We start from the raw sequence: 13106 nt of genomic DNA, 5'->3' as shown, positions 1-13106 counted from the left end.
AGCATCTACCTAACAGTCCCTCAAAAATAGCTGAGCGAATAAGTTTTTGTGGCACGCCGATAAATACGGTGTAGAGCCTCTGACACCGAAGCCTCACCCCAATTTCCAGTGCTCCAGAGGAGATCAGATAGCCCTGTGTCATTTGATTTTCCACCTTATCTCATCTGTGCCCATCTTTGTGTCTCATGCAGCGCTACATTAGAAAAAACACACACGCCTCCATCTTCTGAAGGACAAACCTGGAATCATGTTGAAACAAATAAGAGGATCACATTTTTAGAGAAAACCATTCACATTTCTTGATTGATTCCTTTTGCTGCTCTGAGCATCCTTCGTCCTTCAAGTGACATTTGTCAGAAAAAGTTTGCTATTTTCTGATGTGCACCTTCAGAAACTCATAATTTCACAAACTTTGCAACAAACTCAGGCTGTACTAGTTACATAATATTTTGTAAATTTTTGCACCTGCAGGGGGCAGTAAATAAAGTTATGTGCATCTTCATTTTACAACTACTTTGTGATTTAAGCTGAGATTTAACTTTGACCAATATTAATTAATGATTACAGTTCTGTCTCGCTTAACATCTCCAGAATATACAGAGCGAGTATGTATTGATATTTCATTTAGGTGTTTGTTTTCTTTTTTTTGTACCTGATTCTTTTTCAAATGAGCATGACAAGTGTAAACCCTCTAGTTCTTTACCATTCCTACTACAATGGACCACTCAAAGCATATTTTACCGAAGTGAGCATGAAGCAAGTGTAGTTATCTCTCTAGTCCATGCAAGTCAAGTCAAGAGCCTTTTACTCAGTTAAGTTCATCAGTTAATGTTTTTCATTTATATATATATATTTACATATATACTTTTAAAAATTATATACAAAAATAAAAGGTGTAGTCTGACAACTTTTCTGGACAATTTTCGCAGTACTCGCACTTTTGCTAACCACTGCTCTTGTCTCTAGTGACCTCTCCTCACAAATTTCCTATAACTTAAAATAATAACATAAAATGAGCAGTTTCCATGCATATATTACGCATGCACTTCCCGTTTGGCTCTTCAGTGGCACAGACCTCAGTTCTATCTATAGTATAAAGTACATTGAATGGTGTCAGCAGAGAAGTTTTGAGGCGTGGGATCGTTCATAAGTGGAGCAGCAGAGGAGCAGAGCGCTGGACCAGGGGAGGAAGCCTAAACACCCCCCAGTGCACGCCTCACACACACTCATGTCCAGGAGAGGAGTGGGCCCGTGGTCATCTGAGTGAAGGCTCTCATTAGCAGGTGTTGTCAGGGGCAACAGAGGTGGGGGTGGGCGGTGGTGGGAGGCTACTGGGACCCCACACCCCCCTCCCTCCCCCATCTTCACCCCCGTCTCTTCTCCGGTTGGCCCCTGAGATCCAGACCAGGAAATGATGGATGAGTGATACCGAGATAAACAGGCAAACCTCCAGTCCCAAAAGACAACCCCAGCACCTCACCTCTCTCTTTACAAAATGCAATGTTATAAATAAACAATCTACTGTATATAGGGGTGCGCTCTGTTGACAAATCAAATATATGAAAATCTTTTGGACTCTCCCAACAACAGTAATTCTTTGCAATCTATTGGAAGTATGCTAAAATGTGCCTTTAAATGGCTTTGTTGAACGAAGTATCTTGAGTGGAGTAAAACAGTAAACATAAAAATGCTGAAACATTTCCTTTTACCATTGTTTGAAAGATTACACTGATTATACTCCTCTGTTTGCCTTGTATTGACAGTTTTTCTTATTACAGAAGATTTATGTGATATTCTAAGTTTGCATAACTTCAGAATGACAATTTCAATATTTTCCTGCAGACGCTAAATTAGAAAGCGGTAAAATAATGAAAGGAGAAATGTAAGCATAAGAACTGCAATTAAAACATAATAATAATAATAATAATACTAGAACCTGGAATCTTATAGTACACCATTTTCTGATCCATGTTATAATGTTGTTTCCTCATCACAAACATACCTGGAGTTGTGTTTTGTTTCATTCACACGAGTTCAGCGCACAAACCCTACATATTTAGTCTGAGCTCTGAAAACACTTTGCTTCACCTTGTGATGCCACGTGTTAATTCAGGAAGTGCTCTTCTTCTGTTTTTAAACCCATACACCTTCACTAGAATCATTTGGATAATTTTAGCCCTGGAATTGCCAATCCATACTGACCTAAATGTAAAAGGCAGCTGTTAACTTGAATCACATCACAAGGTGGAACAGAGCATTTTGAGCTTTGGAGATGTAGACAGACTAACAATAAAGGATCATTCAAACATGTTTGAATGAAACAGAACATAACTCCAGGTATGTTTTTGAGAAAGTAACAGCATTATAACATGGTTTAAAGCTCACAAGAGTCATTATTGTTTAATGAAGGCCTTTAAAATTTAACAAACTTATAAATAAATCATAATTTATCCAGTAATGTATTCATAAATAATAAATACAGATAATAAGAAAACAATACATTAAATCTAATAGAGGTATTCTTATTTATTTGTTATATGTTGCGTATTGCAGTTATTATATTTGCAACAAGCGACCATGACTATGAGTATGCACTGAATGTCGCCCACCTTTACGATATCACACACGCAGCCAAACATCAGAGTATGTGGCGAGTTGATGCTGTTACGCAAGACCCCAATGTGCTAAGCCTCTGTGGTTTCACATTTACACATTTCTGGCTGTGTTTTGAGCATGTAATATTCACAGCTAACAAGGCTAACCAGCAGCCTGCATGGTTAAGCCCCCCTCTGTACTTCTATCAGCAGCTCGGGCAGGCAGCACTCAGACACCGCGAGGCATCAAACACAACGCAAACCTGTTTTCCCATTTTTATTTTTGGGAGCGCTCCAAATCGCAGCAGCTGTGGTGTTGTATGCGTGCAAGGGTTGATGGGAAATGAATGTGCGTTGTAGCATATGTATGGGTTCCGAATGACAAGCCAATTTAACATAAACACAAATACACACACACACACGCACGGGGACACACACACACACACACACACACACACACGGAAAACTGCCCTCAACTGCCCACTAATTGTCGAAAGGGCGTTAATGTTTTATGCTCCTACTTTGTGTTAAACCCCAAACGCCTCCTGTTACAAATGGAGAGGGAAAGGAAGATTAGTATCAAATATAGTTAGATTATATGGTTATGAGCCTGCGGGCTGTGGTCTGGTGCTGGGGGTATGAATTATGAATGGGGCGTGAGGGAGGGATCTTCGCACCGCTCTGGGGACTTCAACACCACAACTCATTTAAGTTGGATGAATGAGAAATAAGAAAGGGACACCCCATCCCCTGCTAGCCCTATGTACTGGCCTTCATGTAATGTAATTTAGCAGCTCATGGTCTACCAAACTCTTACTAGTTTCCATTGGGTGAAAAATCTATGCAGAAGAAAAGCTTTGTTCGTCGTCAAACTGTGGCGATGCTAAAAAACACCATAAAGAAGTCTTGTCATCTCAGTCACTGGTGCATTTCCGTGCTGCGCTACTCGTGTCGACCCTCTTTGTACATCTCCAAAATGAGTCCCTGAGCTGTGCTGTAGCTTTGCCTAAAAATTCCTCTCATCTTATCTTTTTCTCTTTTGCTCTCTCTCTCTGTGTCTCTCTATCTCTCTCTACGTCCCAGGCCGCAGAATGGGTCGATGATATTGTACAATAGGAAGAAGGTGAAGTATCGAAAAGATGGCTACTGCTGGAAGAAGCGGAAAGACGGCAAGACCACACGGGAGGATCACATGAAGTTGAAAGTGCAGGGAGTGGAGGTGAGTGAACGAATGAAAGGAGAGAATACAGAGAGAGAGAGGAGATCCAGACACACTCTCTCTCTCTCTCTCCCCTGGCTGCAATGTAGACAGTCACATGCTGTAGTCAAGCTATGTCTCCAAGGAGGCTCACCAAGAAACAATGCAGCACAACAATAGTTTTCCCTGGGAAGCCGGTGGAGTGGAACCGATTGTTTGTACCTTATTAAGGCCCTGGATGTTGCCTTTGCTCCGGAGAGCCTACATTAATCTTGCTGGCTCAAAGCGCGGCTGTGGAGCTAACATGGCCCCAACTCGCTGCTGTGTTGTAGTCACTCCCCATTCCAGGCTACACAGTACAAGGTCCACTCATGTCTGGGGCTGTTCACACTGGTTTCATTCCAGCTCAAGTTGAGATGTGGTGGAGCTATAAGGGACCCCTGCTGAAATGTTGGCAGCTGTGTATGGATACAGATAGATAGACATTGTCAACTTGTCTGAAATGCAGCCTTAGCTTTGTTTTGGCAGTGTTGTCTGAATGTATACAAATTAAGACTCAAGGCATTATCTGAAAATTGTGAAGTAGACGTTTTTTTCCAGTCGAAGATGCAAAAAGAGGAGAATTATTGGCAGCCGGGCATAAGATAGACATTCTCAACTTGTCTAAAATTTGGCTTGGCTTTGTTTTGGCAATGTTGTCTAAATATATAGAAATGAATGCTCAGGCAAATTGTGACACAGACAATATATTTACTCAGCCAAGCCAGATAGTTTTTATAGTCAAAGATGCAAAAAGTGGAGAATTATTGGCAGCCGTGCATGAGATAGACTTTCTCATCTTATCTGGGATGTGTCCTCTACTTTGTTTTGGTCTTGTTGTCTAAGTGTGTAATAGTGATTCCCAGGATATCATCTGATCAAATAGGCAAAATATTTACTTCAGTAAATTAAAGTATTTTTACAGTCAAAGTTGCAAATAGTTTAAAGAAATAGTGGCAGCTGTTGTTTTTACAGTAAGGAAGAGTAAAGGTTTATCTATTTCAATATTTCTTACCACAAAATTCTGCATAGTTATAATATATAATGGGGACAGGTAAAAATAGTATTGTCAACGTGCAGCTTTTGTAGTTAAAAAGTGTGTTCAAATACATATTTGCAGAAATTGTAGCTTCAACATTTGTGGATTTAACTTTTGATTATTTATTTCAAAAGTACCATCTGGTTGTATGATATCATCAAATCTGGAAGTTAAAATTTAGAGCAAATTTGAGAGCATTTGATTACAAGAAAATCTGTTTTTTTTCTGGAGATTTTGAAGATAATTGATACTTTGCAGCTGAGGTCGTCAACATTCCCTAGGGGTGTGATGCTAACTGTAGGCACTGCTCTGTCTGAGGCTTTATTAGACTTTAATCTGTGCTTTATATTCACACAATCTCACCAGAAGGAACTGATTTAGCTGGATCTACAAGAGGTGAGCTGATTTGTAACAAGTCCCTCCATATAAAATTACAGTCACAAGCTAGCTAGCATAAGCCAGCAACTTTTTAGTTACTGATACTCACCATTTTTGTTGAAAATTAAACTCCTAAGCAGGACTATTGATCACAGACTCCTGAAGATGTGTTTAAATCCAATTTGTGATTTTTTATTTCTTGATTGAGACCATTTAAAAACTTTTTTGACAGTATTTGCTACTCCTAAACATTCCACCGTTAGAGATACATGTAGAACACCCGTAGCATGACGTCATTGCAAAATATTAATAGAGTTGTAATTTCCTCCTGGTATAGTACTTGATAAATATAAGTCCAGTATTCATGTATTGTTCTAGTCTAGCCACAAGAGCTGATGTGAGGAGATGGAACGGTACATTTGTGAGATTTTGGCAGTCCTCACCTGTAGACATAAGTGCAGAGCAGAGGGACGCTGTAGTGAGCTGGTGCTTCACACAGTGACAAAGACAAAGCTAAGGCCTCTTCCCATCAGGGGCTCTGCGTTGTTTGTGCTCCTCCACAGATTTGTCACTCCAACAAAATGTTCCTCTTCCTCCTGCCCGGCCGGCCCCTCAGTGTCATCACAGGGCCTGCTCCGCTCTGATAACCTGCTGGGAATACACAGCCACACTATCAGAACAGGCACGTACTTTAAAATAGATTTGAGACATGGGCAGTTAAAAATAAATAAAAATAAAATCATCACTCAAAAATCGAAATCTTTATTTGAATCAGTACATTCACATTGCCAGAAAAAATGAATAATAATCAGCTAACTCTGTAATTAGATCTAATTTTGGTGTGTGTTTACATGCAAAAATTAAAAAAAATCAGCTGTCAGTTCAATCAGTGGCTTTTTAGAGTAACTGCTGTATTTGAAAGAAAAGATACAATGACATTTAACACATATCTTTCAATTTCTTTCAATTTTGTCTTTGCCACATTAGCTTGCCCTTTTTGCATAAAAGTCCCTTGTCAAAACCTGCACAGTGTGAACAATCAGAAAGAAATCAGATTACTCACATCAGATATAACGCTTTCAATAATCTGATTACTCCAGAAATCAGATAATGGTGTATCTATAAAAATAAAGTGCTATTTATGCATTGCCAATATTTAATCTGTAGATGAAGTGTAGACATATTGTTATTTGAGTACATTTATGTTTTTAAAGGTTTTCTGAACAAGTGCCCTTTACGTACAAAACAGATTTAAGTGTTTTTGATTACACTTTTTTTTTTTGCACATTAACCGTCAGATTAATTAAAATTTTGACTTTTAAATACACATTTCTGTTCACATTTTCTTCAAGTTCATTTCCCCACTCAATCAAAAGCAACAATTAAAACACCCTTAGAAGATTGCATTGTGACCTTTAAAACATAATGAGTTACTACACTATCATTTTGTAAATCTAATGTTGTTGTAAATTATTATAGCTGCCATTACACATCATTTGGTGGGTGCCCTCTTCAGCACAGATGTGGAAGTGCTCCCAGCTGACCACAGGACTGAACCGTCCTCACTAGCACCATGGAGAGCTCCGTATGAAAGCTTTTATTCAATGGTCACACAGCCACTCGGGAGGTTATAGTATAGCTTTTCCCGCACTTGTAACTGCCACATTGAACAAGTGGAAACATAACATAAAGGTCTAAAATTATCCAGACATCTGTGAATATAGCTTAAACAAACCCCCTGGGCAGCTCTCCAGTTGCACTTAATGCTCCTGTACTTATAGAGCGGCGGCCGGCACGCTTTAATTCTATGGACATGTGAAGCGTATGACCATTTTTCTACAGGAGGCATTAACTGACTCATTCGACTTGACATCAAATACAAAAAGCATTTTAAAGCTCCATTTAGTGGCTTTGAATTATTCTCAAAAGGACTGTACGCGCACTGACTGATGGCATTTTTCTTCAATAATTCACCACATACATGTAGACCATATTGTCATATGTTATACCTATGTGTCTTATGTGACTTTTCTGAACTGACTTACAGCTAGAGACACCTAATTCTTAGTCTCAAAATGTGAAAAACAGAACTAATTTATTTTAAAGGTCCTGTATTACCCAATATTGATGGATGTTGGACCTCATAAAAACATATCTGGAGTTGTGTATTGTTTTCATTCAGCACTCAAAATGCTCTGTTCGATGTCATGTAGCAGTAGTTTTCAAGTTAACAGCTACATTTTACCTTTAGTTGAGCAGAGTTTGGCAATTCCAGGGCTGAAAGTATCGAAATGATTCTAGTGAAGGTGTATGGAGTTTAAAAAACACAGTGGAAAAACACACTGGAACACATCTTGTATTGCCACATGACATCACAAGGCTGAACAGTGTTTTCAGTTTGAGATAAGGTATGGTAGGAACTTGATATGTTTTTGATGGACATTATCATTAAAAATAGTGTAATATGAGCCCTTTAAACAGTTTCCACTGGACCCAAGCTATTCTTCGCTTTCTTAGCATCTTGGTTATTCAGTTAGTGTGATGAGTTTTGAAACAGTTTTCACAACTTTCAGAGGACAAAGCAGATTTTTTTTCTCACTGTAATTCTAATAACAACTAGCATGCTAACAGAGCCCCAGGATTACTTCCAGGTTTGCAGTCAATAAAAAAATATTTTAGAATTAAATGCAGCCAGCACAAAGCAATTTAATTTTGACCTTAAGAGACATAGTGGGACAGAGACTACTAGGACTTCATCACATGGAAAAAAAAAAAAAGTGTTCAGTCCCTTTAAATTATTATCCCCTTTGGTATTTTCTGTGACCAAACCAGCTTGAATTGTTGTCTTAGAAAATAGCTTTAAAAATAAGCTTTGTTACCCAGTGTAAATAAAAAGTTATGGTCTCAAAAAGCAGCAGGCTGATGTTTTAAGGTATTGTCAAGCCTTTGAGTGTGCAGTTGTGTTTACAGTAGCCCGTAAATGTCCTCCCTGTTTCTGTGAGAGCTGATAAAGAGTTAAGCGGAGTTGGACATAAGTTTGCTGGTTTACAGTGGAGTCATTACATCACTGGAGCTGCTCCGCTGTTGTACAGGGCCTCTGCGATTCCCCAGCCTCTCACTGCTTAATAGAGGTTCTGCGGTTATTACATGGGCCAGGTTTAGCGCGCAGAGAGGACAAATGTTGTGGGTGGTTTGGCCTGGTGATGCTCAGTGCTCCGGTGAGTGGCCGAGAGAGGGGAGCCAGGGACCGGTGGGGCCTCGGAGCAGCCTAGCGTATCCGGAGTAGATGTCAGTTTGCGCGGCTGCTGTCCTAGCCAGCTCAGCAGCCCGTGTAAAACCAATGCTCTGCTCCTTCACTGCCATGTCGTCCCATTCTTCTCTCTTTGTACTCCTCCACTTCCTCCCTCGCTAGTCCTTAAAGTCTTTCACTAGTTCTTTTCACTATCTCTTCACTCCCCTGTGTCCTTTCTTTGCGCCGCTCATCCTGTCTGCCTGTTACCTCCTCTCTCCAAGTGCACAGTGCAGACGGACGGAGTCTTGAGTTTGGTGGTAATGCTCCCTGTTCCCTAAAATTGGAGCACAGGGCATGTTGCAGCATTAGCGCTTAACAGGCCGTGAAATAGCAGGCTGCCTTCCTGACGTCTCCCCATCACTCCAGGTGAGTTGGCCAGACGGCTGGATAAATGAGCAGCAGCACCCCGAGCGGCCCACACCAGTCTGGGGCACATGGGGGGGACATGTCCACCTCTGATTACTCCACCACACCCTTCTTTGCGTTGTCCCGGCTCTAATGAGGATGTCCTGTAGCCGTCCACTCGGTCTCCTTGGCGACAGATTTGCTTTATTCTCTCTCTCGCTGATGTCATATCACTCAGACAACGGCTGTCTCCAAATGTGCATAGCTCTAGCATCCCCTGGCTTCATGCTGCGAAATAGCACATCTCATCTCTCTTGATCAACATTACCTGGTCGGCTCTTGTCAAGTTTCTACCCCAGTATCAGCGCTGCATTTTAGTTGATTAGCTGTTAATGTGGGCTGGTACCCCTTTTCCCTCCCCACCCCAACCCCCCTGTGCTATCTGCTCATTATTCCCCCGCTTTAATAAACTCCCTCAAACGTGGATCGATTTTCTCTTAAGTGAAGGTGGCACTGGCTCTGACTTATTTCATTACCATAGGCTAATTATACCGATTGAAATGAGCTGCACTTCTTAAGGTGTGCTGTGTTGCTCTGCGGCCCCTCTCCTCCTCAGACTCTAATACCAGGACAGTCCCAGTGGCCTGATCTGCCCCACCCGTCTGACACGGCTCCCCCATCACCCCCACCAAACCTCGTTTACCATCTAAATAATCAAGCGCGCCGTCCTTAGCCCCGTAACTTGTCATCTCGTGTTGGATCCACCCTAATGTGTGATTTCAACTGTGCAACTGTGCAATGAAGAAAGGTAATGGGGCATGCTGGTGGCTCAATCGCCTCTGTTCATTGATAATAATGAAGACAAATGTCAAAACATTAGTTGCTAATGTTATAATGGAGTGGATGCTGGTGGATACATGCAGGATGCTACACTGCATTGGCTTCCAATATAACATGACCTTCAATATTTAACTTGTTTTTAGTGCCCTGGGCCTGTCCGGGCTGCAGTTTTGGTCTCTAAGCGAATTACACACGTCCAGCTTGTTTGGTGCAATGTTTGTGTGTAACCTTTTAACCCAGCTCAATCTCCGAGATGTTTACAAAGTGTATATATAACATTTGGAGCCTTTAATCATATTTAGTTTCACTTTCTGGCTCAAAATCTGTGCATAAGCTTGACACATTTCCATACTGATTCATTAATGTAGAAAAGATATATTAACACACATGGCGCAGGAGAGGCTGTTGTGATTTGCAGAAGGCGATATGGCCAGATTGTGTGGACAGATGTATAGGGTACTAAACAAACCCTTATTCCTGAGGAGGTGACACCACACCAGCTTTCTCTCCTGCCCCAGTCCTGCTACAAGTCAACTGTGAAATTAAGATTACTGATACAGGCTATGCCCAAAGCAGAGGAGTAAGTATTTTTCCATTTTTATTCAAACGTATATTCTGTCTGTTCAACACCACTCGCTTTCCAGCTCTGTACCGACGGCAAATCGATTACACTTTCCATTGTCTTGTGGCTTTGTTAGTCACTGTTTTCATTCTGAGCCTCAGATCTTACACCGCCAGCTTTTTCCTTTTCAAATTACCTGATTGTGAGGAAGAGAAGACCAATCTTTTTGTAGTATCATAAAGGAGCGGTTACCATGGCTATAACTTCAACCCTCTGTTCGCACATACAATAATCGGCGGGAAGCTGTTGCATAGACACTAAAAATGTTACCTGTTAATGATTTATTCAGGCAAATGCGGGCTAAGTACAAACAAGGGAGGCTTTGTGGTACATTGTATGAAATTACACTGGATACAAATTGAATGATCACTTTAGCACTGTAATGAAAACGGCAGCATTGAGATGTAGATATTGTAAGATAGAGACAGACTCATTTTGGTGATTGTGCCATTCCCCTCTTTTCTTCAGCAGCAGCACAGTAGATTAAAGTAGTGATCCTCTCCTCACATAATGGCTTAATGGTGGTTGTTATGTTGTTATTAGCGACTGAACCAAAGCCTTCCCACATGAACGCCTTACCCCTAGCAATGGGAGCAACCATTTTAGCCATGCTTTTCCTTTAAGCCCACAGTAATTAGTTTTTTCTCTCTTACTTCTTACAATTGCTAAATCACTCAGCAGCAGTTAAGCCCAGGGCCTGCTTTTCATGCTGACCCCGCTATCACCGCTTCAATCCGCCAGACGGGTTTAAGGGTCTGCTTTGTTGGAGAGGCTGCTATGGAGTTCACATGTAGCACGGCGCTAAAGCTGTATATTATTGACAGCTTCTGTAATTTAATTTAACACTGGTAGCGACATGTTTTCATGTTGTCATGCCGAGGAGACTCCAATGGGCGGCTGTTGTCAAGCAAAGGAGTTATGTCCCTGAAAAAGAAGCACTTGGGAGAGAGCAGTCTACCACCAAAGCACAATGTGGAAATGATGTAGATATACAGGCAGAGCTATTCTTAAACCATGTTTTTTTTTTTTTTTTTTTTTTTTTTTTAAGTCTGTGGTAAATGCTCATTTTACTAATAAAATAATGATAGCTTTGAGATTTATTGTGTTTAAACTACAAGTTCAGTTCAGTTCAGGTCATTTTTTTCTGTTTATTTCTTTCTTTTTTTATTTTAATTTCTTTTAAATTCTCAATCTTTGTCTTGGGTATCTCATAACTTTCATAATCTGAGTACTTCCCTAACTCAGGTATTTGTTATAGTTAGTATAAATTTGTTTACACATATATATTAGCACTTATGCGTATATAGGATCTTTTTAATGATACAAAAACATTCTTACTGATGTAAAACTTTAGACATTTTCTATTCAAATACTGTTCAATTTAATCTATTTTTAAAACCTAAAACCATGTAAGTACCCCCTGGTAAGAGATCCCTGTACCTCTGGTTGGGAAACATGTGCTATTTTACTAACCTGCTTATTCCTTTGAGAACCAAGGCAGGTGGGAGCAGCATTCCCTATGTGTTCTTGCCCCAAACTGAAAAATACTTTCTCCTTTTCGTTCTCCTTAAACTTTAATTGCCCAAATTATTTCTCTGTAAGTGCTGGATTTTTAAGTCAAGCAAAGCCCTATATTCTGTAACATATTATTGAGTTTTGGGGGTTGCACATTTGTTCATAAAAGTTTTGCTTCTTAGATTGGACCCCTGCTGGTCACACTACAGAGAGGTGCAGTGGTCTAGGAGAAATCACCCTGTGACATTATCTCCTGTTTGCTCAAAGCACAGTTCAACGGCCTCACACGCCCGCTTTCTGCCCCATCTGCAGAAATATTCGCTATATTGACGTTCACAGGGAGATGAATTTGTTAATACTCTGGCGTCTCGGTCGGCGGCTACCTTTATCTTTTTGGTTGCTTGGCTATTTATTCTGCCGGCCTCTCTCTACACTGTCCTATGTATTATTAACCAGCTGCACACAGGTTTCGATGTAATTTGCTGCTGTGTAACATTTAATAAGTGCAAAATCAAAATGTAGCAGCTCTCCAACATGCACTCTTCAAAGGAGGTGTAATGAGCAGAGCCCCAAAGTTCAAAGAGAATCAGGAAGTGTTTGTATAACGTTTTAGAGACCAAACAAATGCACGTTCCTCACAGTGATATTGAGAGGTGGGATATTTAACATGAAAGGCGGCTAAAGAGGAGTTTAGCTCAGGAAACAGGTTTAACCCGTGGGCTCTAGGTCAGACGCCAAACATTTAACACAAAACAGCTATTTATTCATACTGCTAATAACCTTGTCTTGTGTTCTTTCATTTTCTATTTACAAATCTAGTCCATGATATTCCCAGTGATTGGTGAAGGTTAAAGTGTATACATATTTCCTATAGCTGTGATATTTTAGCCTTGAAACCAACTACATTTCAAGGTATACTAAGAAAAGTATCTGTATGAATCATATATTACTGGGAACTTGTTTGAATAATCAAGACTGCTTACATAATCATTAGTCAGTGCCTTGTAGTTCTCTCATAACAATGTCTTTAGTAGTAATTATATTTTAAAGGTTGAACTTTCCCAGAGGATGATATGCCACCTTCAGGTTGTTTGGAATGTTCCACAGTACTGCAATAAACATCATTTTCTCCATGGAGACAACGAGATTACAGAAGGAATGTATGTTTTGCAAGGGAGCCTTGAGAAATAAAAAACTGAATTTAAAGGTACACTGTGCAACTTTTCTGGTCTAGGGTCTGTTAC

At 40.3% G+C, this 13106-nt stretch overlaps 1 protein-coding gene across 1 annotated transcript in view; it reads left to right on the top strand.

Annotated features, from left to right (window-relative positions):
• LOC129412350 (calmodulin-binding transcription activator 1) overlaps positions 1-13106 on the top strand; it is a 277417-nt gene that overhangs the window by 168520 nt on the left and 95791 nt on the right. The window contains exon 5 of the mRNA XM_055165928.1: positions 3678-3813. Coding sequence (XP_055021903.1) covers positions 3678-3813 — 136 coding nt within the window. The remainder of the gene's footprint in view (positions 1-3677; positions 3814-13106) is intronic.

The sequence above is a fragment of the Boleophthalmus pectinirostris genome, unplaced genomic scaffold, assembly GCF_026225935.1.
Source record: "Boleophthalmus pectinirostris isolate CB_2022bp ecotype Guang Dong unplaced genomic scaffold, ASM2622593v1 HiC_scaffold_8, whole genome shotgun sequence".
Lineage (NCBI taxonomy): Eukaryota > Metazoa > Chordata > Actinopteri > Gobiiformes > Gobiidae > Boleophthalmus > Boleophthalmus pectinirostris.
This window is presented reverse-complemented; position numbering and strand designations above follow the sequence as displayed.